General features: G+C 46.4%; 7 protein-coding genes and 2 non-coding genes across 11 annotated transcripts; 4 read left to right on the plus strand and 5 right to left on the minus strand.

Annotated features, from left to right (window-relative positions):
- Positions 1-26: 26 nt before the first annotated feature.
- Positions 27-655, minus strand: LOC122614673. Its single transcript, XM_043789293.1, has 2 exons — positions 596-655; positions 27-529 (listed from the first exon to the last, which is right to left on the minus strand). Exons 1-2 carry the CDS (start codon positions 644-646, stop codon positions 44-46), a joined length of 537 nt encoding a protein of 178 aa, XP_043645228.1. The 5' UTR covers positions 647-655; the 3' UTR covers positions 27-43.
- Positions 656-951: 296 nt separating this feature from the next.
- On the plus strand, positions 952-1022 carry Trnag-gcc. Its single transcript has one exon. It is a non-coding gene; the product is annotated as a tRNA-Gly (tRNA).
- Positions 1023-1161: 139 nt separating this feature from the next.
- Positions 1162-1233, minus strand: Trnaw-cca. Its single transcript has one exon. It is a non-coding gene; the product is annotated as a tRNA-Trp (tRNA).
- Positions 1234-1529: 296 nt separating this feature from the next.
- Positions 1530-8620, plus strand: LOC122613320 (heterogeneous nuclear ribonucleoprotein U). 3 transcript variants are annotated; one of them, XM_043787442.1, is made up of 10 exons: positions 1530-1980; positions 2185-2949; positions 3101-3952; positions 4017-4498; positions 4563-4691; positions 5933-6104; positions 6622-7502; positions 7565-7736; positions 7802-7875; positions 7954-8620. In XM_043787442.1, the coding sequence occupies exons 1-10, from the start codon at positions 1839-1841 to the stop codon at positions 8116-8118; spliced, it is 3834 nt and encodes a 1277-aa protein (XP_043643377.1). In that variant the 5' UTR covers positions 1530-1838; the 3' UTR covers positions 8119-8620. The 3 variants fall into 3 exon arrangements, with proteins under 3 accessions (XP_043643377.1, XP_043643378.1, XP_043643380.1); XM_043787443.1 differs by having other exon boundaries at positions 7805-7875; XM_043787445.1 differs by lacking the exons at positions 5933-6104; positions 7565-7736; positions 7802-7875; positions 7954-8620 and having other exon boundaries at positions 6622-6810.
- Positions 8621-8965: 345 nt separating this feature from the next.
- On the plus strand, positions 8966-11283 carry LOC122613367 (peptidyl-prolyl cis-trans isomerase FKBP8). Its single transcript, XM_043787510.1, has 6 exons — positions 8966-9123; positions 9247-9744; positions 9799-9881; positions 9939-10248; positions 10308-10538; positions 10597-11283. Exons 2-6 carry the CDS (start codon positions 9253-9255, stop codon positions 10672-10674), a joined length of 1194 nt encoding a protein of 397 aa, XP_043643445.1. The 5' UTR covers positions 8966-9123; positions 9247-9252; the 3' UTR covers positions 10675-11283.
- A 317-nt stretch (positions 11284-11600) lies between these two features.
- Positions 11601-12965, minus strand: LOC122613450 (cystathionine gamma-lyase). The gene has a single exon (XM_043787638.1). It carries the CDS (start codon positions 12883-12885, stop codon positions 11704-11706), a length of 1182 nt encoding a protein of 393 aa, XP_043643573.1. The 5' UTR covers positions 12886-12965; the 3' UTR covers positions 11601-11703.
- Positions 12966-13095: 130 nt separating this feature from the next.
- LOC122613204 (exocyst complex component 3) lies at positions 13096-15576 on the minus strand. Its single transcript, XM_043787264.1, has 2 exons — positions 14550-15576; positions 13096-14484 (listed from the first exon to the last, which is right to left on the minus strand). Exons 1-2 carry the CDS (start codon positions 15519-15521, stop codon positions 13240-13242), a joined length of 2217 nt encoding a protein of 738 aa, XP_043643199.1. The 5' UTR covers positions 15522-15576; the 3' UTR covers positions 13096-13239.
- A 285-nt stretch (positions 15577-15861) lies between these two features.
- LOC122612587 (ubiquitin-like modifier-activating enzyme ATG7) lies at positions 15862-20405 on the plus strand. The gene is made up of 9 exons (XM_043786301.1): positions 15862-16113; positions 16169-16690; positions 16749-16961; positions 17086-17230; positions 17288-17635; positions 17696-17860; positions 19566-19859; positions 19917-20033; positions 20098-20405. Exons 1-9 carry the CDS (start codon positions 15917-15919, stop codon positions 20149-20151), a joined length of 2055 nt encoding a protein of 684 aa, XP_043642236.1. The 5' UTR covers positions 15862-15916; the 3' UTR covers positions 20152-20405.
- Positions 17871-19358, minus strand: LOC122612588 (32 kDa beta-galactoside-binding lectin). Its single transcript, XM_043786302.1, has 3 exons — positions 18982-19358; positions 18277-18864; positions 17871-18220 (listed from the first exon to the last, which is right to left on the minus strand). The coding sequence occupies exons 1-3, from the start codon at positions 19071-19073 to the stop codon at positions 17935-17937; spliced, it is 966 nt and encodes a 321-aa protein (XP_043642237.1). The 5' UTR covers positions 19074-19358; the 3' UTR covers positions 17871-17934.
- Positions 20406-21244: the final 839 nt, after the last annotated feature.

Below are 21244 nucleotides of genomic sequence, written 5' to 3' on the forward strand. Positions count from 1 at the left end.
ATTTATTTTGCCGTGTTATACATTTTTTAAAACGTTTTTAAAACTATTCTTCGACTTCTGCTATGCTTATTGTAAGCTCAACTCCTCCCCAACTTTGGCCATTTTTCCAATACGAAACCGTGTATCTGTTAAGGCCTTTGAAGACAATGGGTGGCCAGTCATCGGTAGAAACAACTCCGTCTTTCACAAAATATTCACCTTTTCGAAAAGGACACATTTCAGCACCGGTAGTGGGTAAATTCGATTCGGTCGATAATACACGGAAATAGGAAATGTAGTAGCGTTCGAAAAATTCGCATGGTTTGCTTTTGGCATTCACGATTCCTTTGACCCAAAACCCATTCTTAAATGCGTGGGATTCGAAAAGAATGTCATACGTTTCGTCCAAGTCTTCTAAAAGACTAACAGTTCCATTTATCTTGCGCTCTCTTCCGAGCAATCGTAGCTGGTATATAAAAAGGGTTTTTGTATTTCCTTCAACGGCAACTATCGACTCGAAGCGGATTTCATAGTTGCTTTTCCTTGAGCCCTAAAAATGGAAAATAAATAGGTAATTATATACAAAATTTTGTATTTTTATTTTATTTATTTTTACCACTGAGACTGTCCACAGGATCAAAAATCCTAGTATCCACCAAGGAGTCATAGTGCTGAATTCAAGCAGCCCAATTGCGAAATAGTGAGGTATGCCCTCTTAACTTATAGATTTAAGGCAACATGAGTATGGCATGTCGATAAAATATTTTACCACTTTAATTACTACTTGTTCTACTTAAGGGGCATGGCTAAAACCGATGTTACAAAAGCAGGTTTTAATTATAGACAAGTGTCATAATACCAAAAACATTCGAATAATCGCATATTTATTAAACTATCTTTTTTCTTTCCCAAAAAATAACAACTGGTTTTGCAAGCCAAGCATATATTTATGCTGGGACAAACTCTGTTCAAGCATCGGTGGTTCAGTGGTAGAATGCTCGCCTGCCACGCGGGCGGCCCGGGTTCGATTCCCGGCCGATGCAACTCTTTTTTCCTATTTATTTCCAATTTTTTGCCCCACATAATTTGTAATAAAAAAATTGTTTACATACAAAAACTAAATCTTAAAGAACTTATCAATAAAATGTAAATATGTAGTAAAAAAAAATATGTCTCATCAATTGACCCCGACGTGATTTGAACACGCAACCTTCCGATCTGGAGTCGGACGCGCTACCGTTGCGCCACGGAGTCGTTGTCAAGTCTCGCGCCAAACGACCAACATACCTAAAGCCAATAAAAATTAACAACTTTGTAATGTACGTATTTGTCCTATTATTTATGTTTTGAAGATAACGTAGACTTTTTTTTTGCTTTTAATTCTGTTTAATATAGTATACACTATATAACCAACAATCATTTGAAATTTTCTTGCAGCGCACAAGCAAACGGTTGTTGCACACCAGCGCCACCTGCCACTAACGATGTGCAGCCGGGTATCGATAAACACACATGCACATATATCGAACGCGGGACTGCAGTCCTGCGTTTTCGTTTTTCGCAATCGCAGCCAACTTCACTTCAACGCGTTCGGTATAAGATTTTGGGCCATTTATTTATTCGCAACGAATGCGAATGTAAAAGCGAATATTTCGGTTGATTTGTGCGCGCACGGTGCTAGCAAACATTGCGTCTTAACTTGGGTGACATTTCCAGCGCGAGTGCCATTTGCCTGACAGCACAATTTGGCCAGCAATTCCCCCCAAAATTCATTTTTTCGCATCGCCAGCTTTGCAGCGGTGCATTGGTGTGAATAAGCGTGTGTGTTTCTGCCGCCAATCCAAAGTTGAAGCGCAAAAATGGATGTGGCGAAGCTGGAGAAGATGAAGGTGGTGGACCTGCGCAACGAGCTCCAATCGCGTGGCCTGGACACCAAAGGAGTCAAGGCGGTGCTCGTCGAGCGCCTGAGGGCATATGTGGAAGGAGGAGCCGGCGACGGAGGTAAGTTTGTGTGTATGCGTCATTTGTGCGCCCGTTTTGTGTCTGTGTATGCGTGTGTCACTGTGTGCGTGTGGCTTGCCGCGTCCAAGTCATGCGTGTGTTTTTCTGTTTCTGTTTGTGTTTGTGTGTGGCTTAGCGTGAGTTAGTTATAAGTTTTCCTTATATAACGCGCCAGTAATCATTTTTGACTTTTCCCGCCTCCAGAAAATGCGCCGGTCACACCAAGCCGCCGTCAGCGTCGCACGCGCTCCATGTCCCGCTCTCCATCGCCGGTGCAAGCGGCTCCCGTCGCCGCAGAACCAGTGCTCGATACACTGGAAGAGGAAGAGCAGGCGGAGGAGAAGTCAGAGCCAGAACGTGAACCGGCAGCAGAGCCGGAACCGGAACAAAGTGAGCCGGAGGAAGCCGCTGAACCAGCTGAAGAGACAGAGGACACAACCGCAAGCCAAGCGGTAAACGAGGAGTCGCAGCCAGAGGCCGAAGAGTCTGATGAAAAGTCGGAAGCGGACGACAAGGAGGAGAAGGAGGAGGCAATCGAAGAGGAAGTCCCTGCCGTCGCACCACAGAATGAAGTGGCTGATGAACCCATGGAAGAAGATCATGATGCTGTTCCTGTGGAGCAGGAACCAACACAAACTGACGAGCCTGTAGAAGAAAAACCAGCCGAGAGCACTGTTTCCGAGCATCAGTCAAATGGCGACAGCCAGAAAATGGACGTGGATGAGGAGGATGCAGCCGCTCCAAAAGCAGAGGAGGAGTCTGAGACAGCAGCAAAGCCTGAGGATCAGCCCCAGGAACGCCGCAAGCGATCGCACAGTCGCTCCAAGTCCCGATCGCGCAGTGGTTCCCGCTCGCCCAAACAGCGCAGCAGCGCAGGTGACAAGCGCGACTCAAAGGCAGCTGCCGAGGAGCGCACAGTTCCTGAGGACGAGCCCACCATCGAGGAGAATAAAGTGGGATTGAGCTGGTGTAAGTAGACTACTGGCATATAAATTAACACTATGTGCACAAGAACCATATCAAAAAGACCAATATTCTTTAGCTAGATAAACACATCTATTAGCGTTTCAGGCTGATCAACATTCTCTGTAACTAATAACCGTCTTTATTTATATTCCAGTTGATTCCGATTTGCATTTACGCATCGACCCAACCACGTTTGCATCGGCGAAACCTCTGACCTCGGAGATTTACTCGCTGATTTGGTCCGGAGCACGCGCAAACTACGGAGTGCGTGAGGGCAAAGTATGCTTTGAGGTGCGCCTTTCGGAGGAGTCGGTGCCGGAGAACTCGCACTACTTTAGGGATGAGCCGAATGTGCGAGGATTCCGCGTGGGATTTTCATTGCCCCAGAGCTCCTTGTTGCTGGGCGAGGCCGAACATTCATTTGGTTACTGCGAGACCGGGCGTAAGGCGACTCAGAGCGAGTTCACCGACTACGGCAAGCCTTACCAGCTGGATGACGTTATTGGCTGCTATTTGGATCTGGAGAGTGAGCCATGCACAATTAATTACACTCTGAACGGCGAGGATCTTGGTGTTGCGTTCGAGTTCGAGAAGAGCATCCTTGGTGAGGAGGGTGCCCTATTTCCGCACATCGTAACCAAGGGTTACGAATACTCTGTGAATTTCTCTGACACCGAGCAGCTGTTGGTGAATGCCGAGAGGCCAACGCGCAAGCGCCGCAAGCCACGTAAGGACGAAGACAAGGATAAGGACGACGATAAGGATGATAACGATGGCGAGAAGTGGAAGGTCTTGGACGAAGCCACGGCGGATGATGATGAGGTGGAGAAAAAGGATGAAGATGGCAAGGCTTCTTCGGAGAAGGATGAAGAGGAAGTCGAAGATCCTGAAAAAGCCAAAGAGGAGGAGTCGGCGCCGAAAGCGGAGACTGAAGCCGAAACTAAAGTCGAGGTTCCTGCTGATGCTGCTAAGCCCGAAACAGAAGCTACCGAATCTTCGGAGACTGGTGAGTAATGATTAAATAATAATTACCCACAATAGTATACTAATTTTTTGGGTTTTCCTTTCAGCTGAGACTTCTACTGAAAACTCGGGAGAAACTGCAGCTGTTGCAAATGGTGATGCTGCTGCCGAAAAGGCCAGCGATGAAAAGGCATCTGAGGAGAAGAAACCCTCGGAGACCAATGATGAAGAAGATGAGGACGGTCCCTCGCCCAACAAGCGACCCAAGACCGATGGAGATTCGGAAAAAGCGGAATCCGAGAAGGAAAAGGACAGGTCGCAGACGACCGAAGATGAGTATGAGGATGTCGTGCCCGAGCCAAGGGATACGGCTGCTCTGCTGGAAGGCTATGTATTGATCGGTTTAGTACCTGTCGAAAAGCTGGTTACCGGACCCCAACGCGTGGGATCCCGCAAGGAATGCGAAGTCATTTTGCTGGTTGGCTTGCCAGGAGCCGGAAAGACCCATTGGGCCCACAAGCATGTGGCTGAGAACGCCGACAAGCGTTACGAGTTGATTGGACCCGACGCATTCATTTCAAAGATGACGGTAAGTTGGTTGTTAAATGAAGCTATGTGCTGAAGATATTCTATACTGGCCCCAATAATTACAGATCGATGGCGCCTCCCGCAAGACTGTGCACAAAGGTCGATGGGACAAGGTGTACGAGATATGCTTAAACAGTTTGGCGGCTCTGGAAGATATTGCCATGAAGCGGCGTCGAAATTTCATACTTGATCAGGTAAAACATAAACAAATGACTTACATACACCCGAAACAAAACACCAGTCCACAAACACACAAGATTACACTATGAACGAACGATAACCAAACACAAAACAAACGAAACAAGCGAGAATTATACGTTGATGATGACTTTGGCGCCCAACCAACACACTGGGGCTCTGATCCCCTCGGGATTGAGGGGGTCTACCGGCAGGGCACAACTATATTGTTGTACAACTTTTTTTTATTGTACATTTGAGTATGAAGTTTTTTTTTTTGCTCATTGCTCTAACTATAGAGATCCCAAGTGCCCCCAGTGGGGCACCAACTCGGCATGTGCAGGTATGTCCTAATTGTAAGTCGATCCGATAATTAGAGTGCTTAAGTTTGAGGCAGTAAGTATCTATGGAATTCCCATTAGGCTAAGTTTAACGTGCAGGTGCAACAGTTGACGGGGCAGTTAAGAGGGCATTGTAAGAAAAGTGGGGAAGGAAGTGGATATGGAAATGGCATTGGAGAAAGATGAGTGAGTGAAATGGAAATGGAATGGAGTGAAGTAATGGAAAGTAAAGAAGGAGGAGGAGGAGCGAGCGGCATGGAAGCCACTGTAAGTAGACAAACACAAATCCGATCGACGAGTCGTTCGCCTACAATCTAATCACATATACGTATTAGTACCTACTATCTCTACTCTATCTCTCTCTCTAAATGCCAACTATTCTCATATATATGTATGTGTATCTACAGAGAGCTATGCGATGCTTCATCCTACAGCCAGCAGCACAGCCAACCGCGACTACTTTTCTCTCCCCCATAGTACATTACATGTTATCCTTATGCAAAGTATTAAGTCAACTGTTGTTAGATGTGGTCGCCGGGTTAACCCGCGGCCACTAGGTATTATGTTGGTGTGCGCACCGCTTCCATCGTAAGGCCCCTCCCCTGCGGAGTGCGGGCAGTGGAAAGTGTGTGTGCAACACACCGTGCAACAGGTATGTGTTAGTTTGTAAGCGCAGAAACCGAGCTCTATGCGAGTTGGGTTCGACAGGATGCTATGCGGACTGGGTCCTGCAACTGTCGCCTGGCCAAGCGGGCCGTATCATCAACGTGTTTCTCAAGGGGCTTGCTATCCGTTCGACGACTATCCCAACAACAACCAAACCAATTTCCAACCAAACAACAACTGGCAGACAATATCTGAACCCAATTCAACCAAACACCAACCAACCAACCAACCGATCAACTGTATTCTTGTAGACCAATGTGTATGCCTCGGCCCAGCGACGTAAAATGAAGGGTTTTAACGACTTCAAGCGAATTGCGGTCGTTTGCATACCCAGCGAGGATGAATTGAAACGTCGCATCGCCGAAAAAGAGGAAAAGGGAAATGCTTTTACAGTTAAAGAATCAACAATTAATAATTTACGAGGTAAATATTGTCCACCACACCAAAGCAACGAAATGAAAAAAAATATATATATCCAGAATAATGTACGATCGTATAACTACTTATGTTCTACCTATCTAAATAAGGAGACATTCTTGTTAAAATGAAAAACAGTATAAAAACTTATGTAACGTATTTAGTTCGTAAGCAGCTGCACTTTATGTATCTATACGTAATTGTAACTGTAAGCCCTTAAAAATATCTCATAATTTAATTATTATTATTGCCATTATTCATTAACATTTATTCTATAACAACCCACTTGGCAACTGGAACGTATAAAGTTTAAAATTTAATCACAACTTTTGGTTGTCCTACCTGATGAAATCGCCTTTCTTAAAAAAAAGTAAACTCATTCGCCTCTTTACGTCCGGTTGCCAAAGTTGAACCCTCCTGTCCCCTGATGCTCCATCTACAATAACTCCTAATTTGTAATGATAATGTGCGATTGTGGCACTTGTGCAGCCTTACTGACGATGTACACGCAATCTTTTTCCAGCCAACTTCACACTTCCCTCGCTGGAGTTTGGCTGGTTTGATGACATAAACTACACGGAGCTGACTGGAGACGAGGCCAAGAGCGAGGTCAAGAAGTACAACGAGAAGGGCAAGAAGGCCATTGACGCGGAGAGGTCGCGCGACAAACGATCCCGAGGAGGTCGCGACAACTATCGTCGTGATGACCGGAACCGCAATCGGTACAATGATGACCGACGTCGTGATTATGGTGGCCAGCGGCACGAAAGCCGATGGAGCGACTCCCGCCGGGGAGGCGGCGGTGGCGGCTACTCCAGCAATAGTGGTGGCGGCGGTGGAGGCGGCAGTCGTGGCTACGACAATCGCCGCAGCTACAACAGCGGCAGTGGTGGCCAGCAGAATTGGGTGCAGAACAACAGCCGCAGAAGCGGCTATGACGATCGCGGCTATGGTGGTGGTGGCGGTGGCGGTGGAAGCGGCAGTCGTGGCTACGACAATCGCAACCGTGGTTACGCCGGCGGCAGCGGTGGTGGCGGAGGCGGCGGCGGCGGTGGTGGTGGCGGCGGTCAGCAAAACTGGATGCAGAACAATCGCAGAAGTGGGTATGACGATCGCGGCTACGGAAGCTCGCGAGACTATCGCGATCGAGACCGCGGCAACGAGCGCAGTCGAATGGGCAGTAACGACCGGAACAGGGGTAGCAGCCAGAGCAGCTATCGCTCGGGAGGTGGTGCTCATCAACAACGGGATTTTCGGCCTGGCCACCGCGACACCAAAGAAGATAGTCGCGGTGGCTATGAGCGGTCAGCTGGTCAATCGCTACCCAAGTATGGCAATAACACCGCTGTAGGCGGTGGCTACGATCAGTACAAGCAACAAGGTGGAGCACCTGGCGGAGGCAAGGTACATGTGGGGCGCAAAACATCGACCCTTGACCGTTTGACTAACCGAAATCTCTACTCTAGGCCTCCCTTAGCGGCAAGTGGAGTACGTACAGCCAGCACCATCAGCAGCAGCAGGCGCCGCAGCATCAACAAACTGGCGTGTGGCAGACTCAGCAGCAGTCACAACAGTACCAACAACCTCAGCAAGCAGCGACGGGTCAGCAACAATATTGGGCCTATAACCAAATGCAGGGTAAGTAACGCAGTGTTCGACTGCTTAGGGCTGTAACTATAAGTGCTCGCTCTTTGGTTTTCCAGCAGGTTATGGCAACCAACAGGCCTGGCAGAGTGCCGATCCGCAGCAGCAACAACAGTGGATGTCCTGGTGGCAGGTAAGCAAGAGAAGCCTTGTGTAACCACATTGTAAAAAAACAACAATACTAATGGCGTCGTTTCTTTAACAACAACAGCAGCAGCAGCAGGGTTCTGGCGGAGCAGCGGCCGGCAATGGCAGTGGCGGATCAGGCGTTAATGTGGGAGGCGCTGCTGGTAACAATGATGGCGGTGCCGCCAATCATTACTGGTCTCAATATTCGTACTCCACGCAGTCCAACGCGGGTGCCGACAAGAAGTAGAAGATGTAGAAAGCACTATGCAACCGTGTTCCACCACCAGCCCAGACCCCTCTACGTTGTCGCGAAAGGAGTAAACCACAAATCTGAACTAATCTTTATATAATAGTTTTAAAAGATTAACAAAACCGTAAAACAAAATTAATTTAGTTTAGCCAGTTTGGGCTAGTCGAAACCAAACAATTACGAGGGCTAACCCTCAGTCAAAATTCTTACCTAACCCACAGATGGATTGTGTACCATTAAGAAGACTATTTCATTTGAAATTGAACCTGAATGTTTCGCTTTTCATTTTCCACGCAAAAAAGAAGCATTTTCTATATGACAGTGACAAAGCAATTAAATGAAACACGGTCTTTACTCTGGCACTACGTATCTAGGCAGTACAACTTGTTTTAACGTTTATTACGATTATTGTTTTATTTTTTACAATCAACGCAAACAATTGAAGGAAAGCATTAGAGAAGAAACATAAACGAATAAATCTATACATTGAAAAAATTTATTTGATCGACTTTATTTTTGGGTGAATGGGTGTGTAAAGGGAAAAATAAAATGATTTTAACTAGAAGGACTAAGTTTGAAATTAAAATTAAGCTCGCTTCTAATGTTGAAAACTTTGAAGTATTAGAATGCAACACTTTATTAAGCTGAAACTGAGCATAACCTTTCCTTTTGAATTTATTTGTATGCAGATATATAAATAAATATATAAAATCAAATGTAAAGAAGAGCATATTTGTGGCTATTTGCTATTTACAAATGAAGAACTATATAAAATATTTATTAATAGGATACATTTTTTAAATATTGGAGTCACTACCGGTGCGGTATTGTGGAATTTCCCGCCCACGGGCACACTGCAACCTGGTCACACTGGTGCGCTAGCTGGCAGAAATTCGTAGAATTATTTTTCGTTTCCCTGTAACTTTCTTGTCGTATGTTGTTTTTGAAATCAAATTAAACCATTTTTGCCACTAAAATCCGAGATTACATTCAGATACTGCTGTAAGTTGGGATTACGTGTGCCTGTGTGAACCGCAAGGCGCAGCAATCCGCCCACTTTGCCTTTGCCCTTTGTTCCGAGTTCCACTGATTTACATACTTTCGCCGCCGCCTCGCCAAGCATAGGTAATTATGGATACGGAAAAGTCTAGCAGCAGCTCCTTCGAGGATCTGACCAACGCCGAGGACACCAAGGACATTCGCAAGGTGGCCGCGGAGGAGGCAGCCGCAGGCGATGGCGCTGCCCCGGCTTCTGGTTCTGGAGACGAGCCGAAGACGGCGGAGGAGGATCCCGAGGAGGAATGTGATATACTGGGCAACAAGCAGCTGATCAAGCGCACCATCAAGAAGGCACCGCAGGATTCGCTCAGGCGTCCGATTCGCGGCGAACTGGTTACCGTGAATTTCACTGGCAAACTGGACAACGGCACGGTAGTCGAGAAGGAGATAAACTTCCAGTGTCACGTTGGTGACTACGAGGTCGTCCAGGGATTGGACATGGTTTTGCCCATGCTGCAGGTCGGCGAAGTGGCCCAAGTCAGCGTGGATCCCCGCTTCGGCTACGGCTCCCTAGGACTGAAAAAAGACGGTGAATCCACGTACCTGGTGCCACCCGATTCGCATGTAAGTTTAGACTTTAATTTCCATAAGAACTCGTTAAATATTTCATTTTTCCAGCTTACCTACGAAATAGAGCTTTTGGATACCAAATACGAAGACTTTGCGGACCTCAAGAGCTTTGAAATACTGCGCAAATATGGGTATGTTACATTCTTTGCTTTGTTTCTCGGCTCTTAATAAATAATTCATCTTTTCAGTACGCGCAAGAAAGAACGTGCCAATTTCTTCTACAAGCGCTCGGAGTTCACCACCGCAATTCACCTGTACCGACGTGCTCTGGACTTTCTGGACAATCGGGATGGGGATCCTGAGTCCGAGTTCGAAAAGGAGGACTTGGAGCTTTCAAACAGCGATACGCAGACCCTGCTGGAGGATCGGTTGATTGTTTACAATAACCTGGCAATGACTCAAATCAAGATTGCCGCCTTTGACGCAGCTTTGCAGTCTGTAGAGCATGTGCTGCGGTGCCAGCCAAATAACTCCAAAGCCTTGTATCGCAAAGGCAGAGTAAGTTGTTGGCTCAGCAGCATGGTTTTCCGTTTACTATATGACCTATTACCCTGCAGATACTGGAGGGCAAAGCCGACACCCAGGGCGCCATTAAGCTACTGCAAAAGGTGGCTACTCTCGAACCTGACAATCGAGCCGTTCAATCGGACTTGGCCAGACTTTTCATCAAGGCTCGTCGCGACGAACACAACGAAAAGGAGATGTATCAGAAGATGCTGGGCCAGGCCAAGAAAATGGAGCAGAAGACTGCCACCAGGCAAAAGCAGCCTCTTGTAGACAACTCCAAGGTGACTAAACTAAATAGGTGATTAAAAACGATGTGTTAAGCCTTATATTTCTTTTCAGCTGAAGCTGCTTGGCTATCTCATGGGTTCAATATTAATTGGAGTAGCTGGCGTCGCTATTTATCGTTACAAGTACTAAGGACAAGCATTGCACACGAACTACTGGTTACTTTAAGCAATTGAAATGCATTTTTTAAGTATATATAGAAGGCAAAATTATGAATGTTGGAAAGCCGCAGTTGCTTATTATAATGATATGGCTCTTGTTGTACATTTAAATGCTATGCACACTTCACAATAGTATGTATCTTTCAAATAGTATGGTTTTGGATATCGTACATATAATGTTAAAGCTTAAGTTTAATCAACTACATTCTATCAGACATGTATCGGGAATTGTTAAAATAAACACAATTTTCTCATCATTGTGTTTCATACAATTCTGAAATGAAATAAAGCAACACAATCGAAATCAGACCATATTTATGAACTTGCCATAAGGCTCGAAAGCTTATGAAAGACCACATGAACGTAATGATTCTGATAAGCAACACTGATAAGAACTCCTAACTTGGTAAAAGATTTGGTTTTTTCTTCGTTACTTAAATAATGCATTTTTTTTAACTAAAACACGCTCTAATCTGAAAGGCAAACGAACTTTTGTAAAAACACATCGGAACATCCGTTCGACAGATATGATTTCCCTCTATCGCGACTTAGAATGATTAAATGATGGTGCGAATTTAAATGTGCTGATTCATTGTTTGCGTATGGCCATCGACATGACAATGGGTATTTTTGGGTCTACCAAGGCTGTATCTATGGGGGGTCGTGGAGGTAATGCAGCTGGCTTCGAATATGAACATATCAAGACATCAACAATTGTTGAATCTCAGTACGAGCACTTCATCAACAATAATAATTAAATAACAGCAGTAATAACAAAGCTTTGTTTACCACACGCTATCAGTTCGCTATCCTCTTTGATATCACACCGTGATATCCATTCGATCCCAGACGATCGATATATTTACTTTGTTTATGTTTATAAGATGTGTTCATAAATTCATTTATTTGAGACAAAACACTTTTATTGGGGTTATAAATATACAAATTCATTAACATCCGGTCGGGGAAAAACGTGAAAAATACATGTGATGTGAGTAACTTAAGCCTTCGATGCGATTTCTAGGGCCTGCTCCAGATCCTTGATCAAATCCTCGGCATCCTCCAGACCGACAGACAAGCGAACTAGGCCGTCAGTGATTCCCAAAGTTTTCCTGTCCTCCGCCGGCACCGAGGCATGCGTCATAATGGACGGCAACTCGGCCAGACTCTCGTAGCCGCCCAGGCTCTCCGCCAGGGTGAACACCTTGAGGGCCTTGAGGAACGCCGAGGAGTGCTTCAGCTCACCCTTAATGTAGAAGGAGAACACGCCGCTGTATCCGTAGGTCTGCTTGAGGGCGATCTTGTGCTGCGGATGGGAGGGCAAAGAGGGATGCAGCACCTTCTCGACGAACGAATGGCTCTCTAGGTACTTGGCAATCTTCAGAGCATTCTTTTGGTGCTGCTCCATGCGCAGTGAGAGGGTCTTAAGACTCCTGTTGACCTGGTAGCAGTCGAATGGAGATGGCACAATGCCAACGGCGTTCTGCAGGAACTTCAGGCTATTGTAGAGCTTCTCGGAGTTCATGGTGATGCCACCCATGACCACATCCGTGTGGCCGTTCATGTACTTGGTTAGGGAGTAGCAGACCAGATCGGCGCCTAGCTCCAGGGGTCGCTGGAAGTAAGAGGTCAGGAAGGTGTTGTCGACGGCCAGGATGAGATCCTCGCGGACTCCATGGACCAGCTGGGCAATAGCCTCGATGTCAGCCACCTTCACCAGCGGATTAGTTGGCGACTCGATCCATACCAACTTGGTCTCCGGCTTGATGGAGCTCTTAATTAGATCCAAATTCGTGGGATCCACAAAGGAGGCTGAGATTCCCAGGCGACTGGCGACCTGACGGATCAAGCGGTTGGTTCCTCCGTACACATCGTCGCCCATGATGATGTGATCGCCGTTGCTCAGCATGGTCAGCACAGCGGTGGTGGCTCCCAATCCCGACGAGAAGGTCAGCCCGTATTTGGCATTATCCAAGGCGGCGAAACAGGTCTCCAGCACGTTCCTAGTGGGATTGCCACTGCGGGAGTACTCATAGCCCCTGTGCTCGCCCGGAGCATCCTGCTTGAAGGTGGTGCTCAGCGATATCGGCGGAATCACGGCGGCACTCTTCCACTGCTCGGGGCTCTGGCCCGAGTGGATGGACTTGGTGGCGAAGCCGCTCGGCTGGACTCTATAGCTCATCTTGTCTGGGTAGGCGGATCGTGGGGAACTGACACGTGGAGAGAGCCCGTCGCGAATATATATACTCCTGCCAGCTGTTATCGCCTAGCCGGTTCTTAATCATTTCGTCCGTTACAACACTACACTCGCCGACAGTGATGGCACGCTAGCTATTAAACGGACAAAAAACTATTCTCAGTACAAATTAGCGATATATAAACGATTGATTCTCTTACTTAGAACTTTTGTGATTATGTATACAATAATTTATTTGTTGATAAAGCACAATAATATTACAATCCCAGCTAAACACGATACTGAACAAAAAGGGACATGCGGAATGGGTCGGAAAGTGTACTCCAAGTATTCCAGGGTCTACCACAGTTTGTCGCTGAACACGATCTCCTTGAAGATGCAATCCTGCTTGGCAATGCTGACCATTGCCTTCTTCGACTTCATGGCATCCTGCACCTTTTCGCGCACCTCGGCCGCCTTCACATCGTTGCGAATGTAGAAGAGTCGAACCAGGTGGTCCTCGTTCAGTGACGGATAGCTGCCCAGCAATGTGTGCAGATCCAGGACGAGGAGTTCGATATCCGAGCTGAGCAGTGCCGATAGCGTGGATATCAGATCTAATGGAGAGTCGCTGAGGGAAATCTTCGGGGCGATCTTCTCAAAGAAGAGCTTAAAGCGCTTAGATTCGGTCTTGATTTTTCGGGTGATGGCATCGCACTCGGCCCGTGGCTTTGACAGTCGCTTGGAGAGCAGCGCTCTGATGTAGCGCTTGGCCAGCAGCTTTTGGGCCTCGTTGATGACCATCTCGAAGTTGTTGGGTCGCAGGTGGTTATAGTCCTGGAAGTAATCGTCCAGCGTTACGCAAATGGTGTCCACGGCAATGTTACTGGCCAGCCACTTGGCGGTAAATAGGTCGTTAAAGTGACACTCCATGTCCAGGAAGGCTTCCTCCAGCAAGTAGCTAGCAGCATGAGCGCGGATCCGCTGGAATGTGGCAAGCAAACGTTCGAAATCCTCATAGTGCTCGGTACGCGACTTGGGCCAGTAGAGTTGCTTCATCTGCTGCGCCAGTTCAACCATTTGCTGACTGTTATTCACGATGGTGATTATGTAGTGAGTAAAGTATTTAATCTGGTCCCGATTGCGGAAATGGTGCTCCTTCAGCTCGATTACGTTCTTAAGGTATGTCTGGCCAAAGATCTCCACTTGCTGAATGCTCATTACCAGCGCCTTGAACGTCAGCTCCTGATGAATCGTGTTGGTCACCTGCAGATGCTGGTCGATCATCTGGAATATGATAACCGGCGCTGAAGTGTGGTAGTACTCCTCATCCTGATCGGGCACTGTCTCGGTAAACCACTCCTGCTTCTCCGTTTCTGCGGCCTTGGTCATCCATTCCTGAAAGTTCCTCTGCATATTTTGCAGATACTCATCCTCCAGCGCTTTGAGATGTTCCGGACGCAGCAGAGTACCTATCTGTCGGTGTACATCCACATTTAGATCGGGATGGGACATCAGCTCCACGCCAGGATAGGTGTGCGTAACCCAAGCCATCATTGACACATATTCATTGCCCTCCAAACCAGAGCGTACAATGTTGTCAAGCTGCAATAAGCAATAATTAGTGTTAAGAAAACATTGTACCTTTTAAATGTTTGGCAGTCACTCACATAGCTGGAAAGTCCCTCGTGATAGAACTTGACGTATTCGCCGAAAATGTCGTAGTGCGGCGGGAAACAGGGCACACAAAGGGACTTTACCACGCGCAGATCCTCGAGAATGATTTGGCGCAGTATCTCCAGGTCTCGTACTAACCACATCTTGTTATCCGCCCGCTCCTCCAGCTTGGATCCCTCTATGCGCGTTACCACCGACTGCTGTAGCACGTCCATGATCATGCGGCGCCACGCCTTTGGTCTTCCAGGCGGCAGGAATCCGGTGACCTTCTGCTGCTGCAGGGCGAACTGGTCGTTTTTCTCTTCCCGCTCTATGATACGTAGGGCGGTAACTATGATGGTGGGCTTCTTGCGCAGAGTGTTCAGGGTGCGGCTGAGGATGAGGCGCAGTTTCTTCTCCAGCTCCTGGGATACAGTGTCCACCTTCTCGAAGTGACGCTTCAGGGTGATTTTGTCGGAGGCATGCTGCTTGGGCTGCTTGTGCAGCTCGTAGAGGAGATCATCCCTTGAATTCTCCAGATCCGCCAGGCACTGGTGGGCATTCAGCAGTTTGTCATCCTCGATCAGCGCCATCGTCTTTTGGACACTGGCATCGACGTTGAAGATGTGCTTCAGGTTCTCCATGGCGGTGGCGTACTGCGAGTGCTTTGTGTTTTCCTCTCGCACAACTTCCAGAGCGTCGTAGACCTCGGGAACGCCCCTCAGCAGACGCTCCACCTCGTCCATTCGACGCCTTACCTCGCGCACGTCCTGCATGCAGGTTTCTAACTGCTTCAGTCCCACCCTGACACCGTCGAGTTGTCCTTGCATCCCGGTCTTGAGGAGCGCCTCCACGGAGGCCTTCTTGCGGGCGATACGGTGGCGATATTGTTCCACCTTCTCCAGCTGACCTGGTCGCTGCAGCATGTTCTGTATGTCCTTGAGCGCTGCCTGGCGAGCCTGCTCCTCCAGCTGCTGCAGATCCATGTTGAATTGATTTCGTTCACTTTCGGTCTCTGTTTTGCTCAATCTTCGTCAGCAGTGCAAGTGCTAGTGTGACCGTAGCGCCGTCCAGCTAGCCATCTCGCTTCGATGGTCCGATAACTACAGTGATACCTCAGCATAAACTATCTCTACTTTAAAAATGATTTAGTTTTAATGTTTCCTAAGTCAATAGGACAACATTATTATTTATTTACAACTTTAAACAACTATTAAGTTAGAGAATGTCTTTCAGTAAGCCAAAGGAAGAGAGTGTCCGAATTAAGCATAGTCAACTATACTAATCGATAAGTTTTGTTGTTGTTGGCTTATCGCCATCGAGAGCTTTGTTTATTATTTGCAGCCAAAAGTTTGAACGTAAACAACGCCCTAAACAAAACATGAGTACGGAAAACGAGACTATTTTGCAATTTGCGCCGTGGGAATCCTTTGTGTCGCCCACTTTCTGGCACAAGCTAGCGGAGCTTAAGCTGGACCACGATCGCCTGTCCGACTCAAAACGCTCCATTACTGGCCACTATACAAACCGCAATGCAAGTGGCTGTCTCCTGGAAGTGGACTACACGGCCTACAACAGGTGAGCTGGGATAATCGCATTTGATAAAACCAGCGCATAAATAACCACATTTCAGAACGGCACAGCCACCAAAATTCAGCCATGCCGCTATCGGCACCATCTACAATAAGAACACAATCGAAGAGTTCAAGGCCCTGGACAAATTACAACTGCTGGCCGATGAGGGCAAGGAACTGCTGGCTGATATGTGCAGTGGAGGGGTCTTGAGGGATCCCAGTCTGTTAACCCGCTTCTTTGTTCTCTCCTTTGCCGATTTAAAGTGCCACAGCTATTACTATTGGTTTGCCTTTCCCTGCCCGCTGACGCCCACTTTAAAGCTCCAGGGCGCCGTCCAAAAACTGCGGGACTTAGCCAATAGTAGTAGCTATATAAGCGCCCTGAAGTCCCTCCCCACTGAGTCACAGAACTTCTTCATTCTGTATGCTAATGTGGAGAAGAATGTATTCGAAGCCCGCAATTTGAGTTCCCTGGACGAAAAGGATGTCGAGTTCTGTTATTTTGGGTTTGCCGATCCCAGCGAGTATGAGCATCCAGCTTGGATAATGCGGAATTATGCTGCTTTTCTGCTTCAGCAATGGTAGGTACTGACATTAACTGTAATGATAAGAGTACTCAAAGTTGACGGTCTTTTACAGTCCCTCTTTTGTTGGAAAACCACTCAAGTTTCTGGGCCTGCGACACAATCAACAAATGTGCATAGATGACAGCCTTGTGTGGCAGGTGATTCAAACTGAAGCCTGCGATCTTAGTCAAAGCGGAGATATTAAGTTCGTGGGCTGGGAGCTAAATAAAAATGGCAAAATGGGACCGAGAATGGTCTGCATGAGGGACAGCATGGATCCAGCCAAGTAAGATAGTAATTGATAAGAACTATCAGTTCGTTGAGGCGTGTCCTTAGTGTTAGATACCATAATCATCCATTATCGCGACAATTGAAAGTAACTTGCGTATTACACTGTTTATTTTCTTAAGGCTCGCTGAGAACTCTGTAAACCTCAACCTGAAACTAATGAAGTGGCGGCTAGTTCCCGATCTTAATCTTGAAATCATCTCCAAAACAAAATGCCTGCTCTTTGGAGCTGGTACTTTAGGATGCGCTGTAGCAAGGAACCTGCTGGTGTGTCTCTATTCGAAATGATTTAACTGACTTCCTAACTAATTGTTAAATTTGCAGTCCTGGGGATTTAAGCACATAACCCTTCTGGACAGCGGCAAGGTCGGGTTCTCCAATCCAGTGCGTCAGAATCTCTACACGCATGCAGATGCTGTGGCCGGAAATCGGATGAAGGCCACTACAGCTGCCCAGAGATTGAAGGAGATCAATCCATCCGCTGAAGCGGCGGGTTATGTGTTGGAGATTCCCATGCCTGGGCATACTATTGGGGAATCGCTTCTAGTCCAGACGAAGGAGCATTTAAAGGTTATTGAGCAGCTTGTGCAGGACCATGATGTAATTTTCTTGCTCACGGATTCGCGCGAAAGCCGCTGGTTGCCAACCCTGCTGGGAGCGGCAAAGGAAAAAGTGGGAACAACCATATACTCACCTTTCAGAACAGATATACCTAATGTTTTTCTCTTTCAGATTGTCATCAATGCAGCCTTGGGCTTTGATAGTTATCTGGTAATGCGACATGGCACTACGCGAAAGGAGGCAGGTGATGATGGCCAAGAAATCGAGGGACTTAAGTGTATTAATGGCGATCAATTAGGTTGCTACTTTTGTAACGATGTGACAGCCCCCGGAAATGTAAGTTCGGTTTTTCGTATAGTTAAAGATAGCACTTGTATTTTCAGACTTCATTAATTGTGTTAAAATGGTTACTAAACACACTCGTAATCATGGCGGGAATATTTTTCGAAGCCAGCGCACGTAGGATCCCCCGTCTGCAGGTGATCCACACCAGTTATCTGCACCACCAGGCCATTTATGCTGGTCACCTTGAAGCCCACTAGATTCATCATGGCACTTGGTGTGCGCCAAGTGTAGCTGAAGAAGTTATACCCGTCCACTGCGGTGAGAACCTCGCGTTCCGTAAAGGCCAGCGCCAGCTTAAATTGCTGATTGAAGACAAAGGGAAAGCCTCCATGACGCTCCTCCTGTCCGAAGCTATAAAAAGAGTTAGTTAACGCCCAGAAGGGTACGGCCTTATAAAGTGTACTTACTCAAAAGTTTTGTTCATGGAGTTGCGCACCACTGCCTTTTCATCGAAGCGCACACTAAAGTGTATCTCCTCGCGCTTAGTATCCGAGTCCAAGAACTTGATAATGAACTGTCCCTTTTTGTTCTCGAAGCACCGCGCGGTAAGGACGATCACATGGCCCGGACTAAACAAAATTGGCTGATCGTTACTGAACGTCTTAAAGTAGTCCGAGGCGTGGATGGCGGGCCACGGATTGGGAAACACAGTGCGATGATCCACCTGTTTAATGACTTGGATCTGATCACGGATCTCCAGAGCCCGAATCGCTGACAACGGCATGCGGTAGCGGAATCTGCAGAACTCCCGGCTATTTATCGAGATGGCAAAGCTGTCCTCGCAACACAGGATGTATACCATAAAGAACTCGCCACTGACGATAGGATTGGGCAATGTGTTTGGGTCCAGGACTTGAGTCTCCTCCTCGCCCCAGGCGCCGCTTACCCGCGAATTTCTAACGATCACATCATTCCGAAAATAGCAAGAAAAGCGTAGCCCAATATCCGCATTCGGATCGACCGTGCTCTTGGCCGTGCAGAGGTTTATGTGGAACCTAACAGAACCAAATGATCATAATCGATTAGTCACGTACTGATAACAAGCCCAGTTTGACAAGAAATTAGTCATAAAACGGAAAAGCAGTTTTACACCAACACCGGTCACCTCTCACCTGGCTGCTCCATCGATGGTCTTGGCCACGACCTCCAGAACATGGCCAAACTCCAGGGGATGCGAAAGATTGCCAGCGAATTCGGTCAACATGATTCCTTCCAGCAATTACCAATTGAACTAGCTTATGCCTCGGCAATGAACAAGCACCAAATGTATTTTATAGTTGATAGCCCGTGGGAGAGTCCGGAGTTCTCCGGCTCTCCCGCACGCCAAACTTTTATCTAATCAGTGGCGGGCGGAGCGGCGGGTTACTCAAGTAACCGATACAACCGCTAAAGTTTCTACACTTTGTGTTTTTCCTTTATAATAAGCTCTGCTATTTGTTTTGTTCTCGCTCGAAGGCGTCATCTTTGTTTGCTCGGAGCATGTGTTTGTGGACACTAAAAAGCTTTGAAAAGCTCTCGATCTTACTACTGCACCGGCGTCGAAACTGTTCCAAATCACACTGAGAAAAACTCTATGTATATAAACCTTGTTTGAAAATCTCTTATAGATTCGCTATGTAAACGTTTAAGATGCTTATTACATTAGTACTTATTTGGAGATAGATACAATTTGCATTTCGTACTATTCCATTTTCAGTCGCTCAAAGATCGCACGCTGGATCAACAGTGCACCGTGACCCGACCCGGAGTATCCAACATTGCGGCTAGCTACGCGGTGGAATTGTTGGTGGCTCTGCTTCAGCATCCTCGAAAGGAGCTGGCACCGGCCTACTATGCACAGAGTGGGCGTGGCAAGTCGGAGGAGGCGGCAGGAAAGGTGCCGGAAGGTCTGCTGGGTATTTTGCCGCACTCCATCCGCGGAATGCTGTGCAACTACGAGAATATTCTGCCCGCTACTCAAAAGTTTGCTCAGTGCATAGCCTGTTCAGCGGTAAGCATTTTCAAGCTATTAAATTTACAACAATTTTAAACTTATAATCGCTTACAGGCCGTTCTGGATCAATATAAAAAAGAGGGTCATGCTTTTCTATTTAAAACTTTTGAAACAGCCAAATATCTGGAGGACTTGACTGGTATCTCCGAATTCAAGCGGCTAAACAGCGAGGTTTGTTTGACTTTTGTCTGTAATCTGTATGATTTCATTTAAAATTACTTCATTTTTTGCGCAGATTATCGATTTTGATGAAGAAGAATTCGACATGTCCGATGACGACGAGGATTAGGCTGCTCCCAATAAAATTGCTCCAATTTTGAATTCGAAGCAGCAATATTAAATATGAAATGCAGCTTATTGTGGCTTTAGTTTTCTGCAGCATTTAGAGTTCAATGTCTATACCAAAAATGTGTGTACTTCATTTATATTTTATCTAGTCATTAAGAAAATTGTGAATCATTCAAATGAAATTGATGTGAACATTAGGCATAAGAAATGTGTGAATTTACTATTGAAAATTGTTATAATAAAAGTGCTTAAGTATGGGAACATGTGTATTTCCGTTAATTTACAAGTCGCAGCCTTTAACCTTTGTTTGATTGTAGAAAACGCTTTTCTGCTGATAACAGCACTCATTTAAAGGCGAAAATATTGTTCTGATCTGAGAATTCCCGCTTATGCGGTTGACAAATGTGAAAATATTTTTTTCGATTCTCGATCGGTCTTTGAATTTGTTATTAGCTGCATTATTCAAGGCGAAAACACGCAAACAAAGATGAATGTTCGTATAACATTGTTTTGGGAATATGCAAATGATTTACATAGTGAGCCAGGTATGCGAAAAGAATAGTTCAAAGTTGAATAAACCCGGTTAGAAAGCCACGAACTGATCGCATATGTTAATTTAGTGAAGCTGTCTCGTTAAAAATGCCATCCTAGAAATACGCTCACAATTGTTACATTTATAATAAAACATATAATTTTAGTCCAGAAATATGAAATCTACTACATTTTATTAAATGTTAATAATAAAAAAAGAAATAACTCTAATTAACCACTTGAATATATCGAAATGGTTTTAGGCCAAGTGTTTTGAGCTGAACAAATATTGGCAACCAGTACTTGACACACAATTCGTGTGCGTTTTCAAGCGATTTGATAAAGCCTTTCATCATTTTGACCCCAGGCAACCAGGCCAAAATGGTGCTAGAGAATTCCAACCACTGGCCATGACAAAAGGCTCTCGGCCATTTCTCTTGGCCAGAAACGCAAACACGAAAGAAGATCGGCCGAGAAAGACAAAAAAAAAAACGGCACGGCTCCATAATTAATATTAATAGTTGGATTGGGGGAGAAATGTATTGGAATATCTGGCATCTGGC

Source organism: Drosophila teissieri, chromosome 2R (assembly GCF_016746235.2).
Source record: "Drosophila teissieri strain GT53w chromosome 2R, Prin_Dtei_1.1, whole genome shotgun sequence".
Classification (NCBI taxonomy): Eukaryota; Metazoa; Arthropoda; class Insecta; order Diptera; family Drosophilidae; genus Drosophila; species Drosophila teissieri.